Below are 394 nucleotides of genomic sequence, written 5' to 3' on the forward strand. Positions count from 1 at the left end.
CAGGAATGATCCCTGTTAAGTGTTCCTAGGAGCATCAAATGTGCTATTGCTGGTCTCCAGCACTCTGAAGACTCAGAAGTTGTGTGAAAATGCAGGGTGATGACAATGAAAAATAAGTGTCCAGCAGCACGAAGACACCGTTTAACTTGAAGTTCTCAATATTTTGCCACATGGTACAGAAAAACAACGGAAAATGGTGATTTTTCCAAGGGAGAAGCTGTTCCTCACCTTTATTAACGTTCTGCCCGCCGGGGCCGCTGCTCCGGCTGTAGGACACGGTCAGGCGAGCTGGAAGAGAGGGGCAGGGGCTGAGCCGGGACGGGGCCGAGCTCGGGGCACGGACTCGGTGCCCGGGGCTCTGCCCGGCTCCCGGCACGGGTGTGCGGGGCGGGGG

At 56.1% G+C, this 394-nt stretch overlaps 1 protein-coding gene across 1 annotated transcript in view; it reads right to left on the minus strand.

Annotated features, from left to right (window-relative positions):
• The window catches only part of MRPL58 (mitochondrial ribosomal protein L58), a 2,314-nt gene that overhangs the window by 1,251 nt on the left and 669 nt on the right, over positions 1–394 (minus strand). Inside the window, exon 2 of the mRNA XM_031059923.1 lies at positions 229–288. Within this exon, the coding sequence (XP_030915783.1) occupies positions 229–288 (60 nt within the window). The remainder of the gene's footprint in view (positions 1–228; positions 289–394) is intronic.

This window comes from Geospiza fortis, unplaced genomic scaffold (assembly GCF_000277835.1).
Source record: "Geospiza fortis unplaced genomic scaffold, GeoFor_1.0 scaffold244, whole genome shotgun sequence".
Lineage (NCBI taxonomy): Eukaryota > Metazoa > Chordata > Aves > Passeriformes > Thraupidae > Geospiza > Geospiza fortis.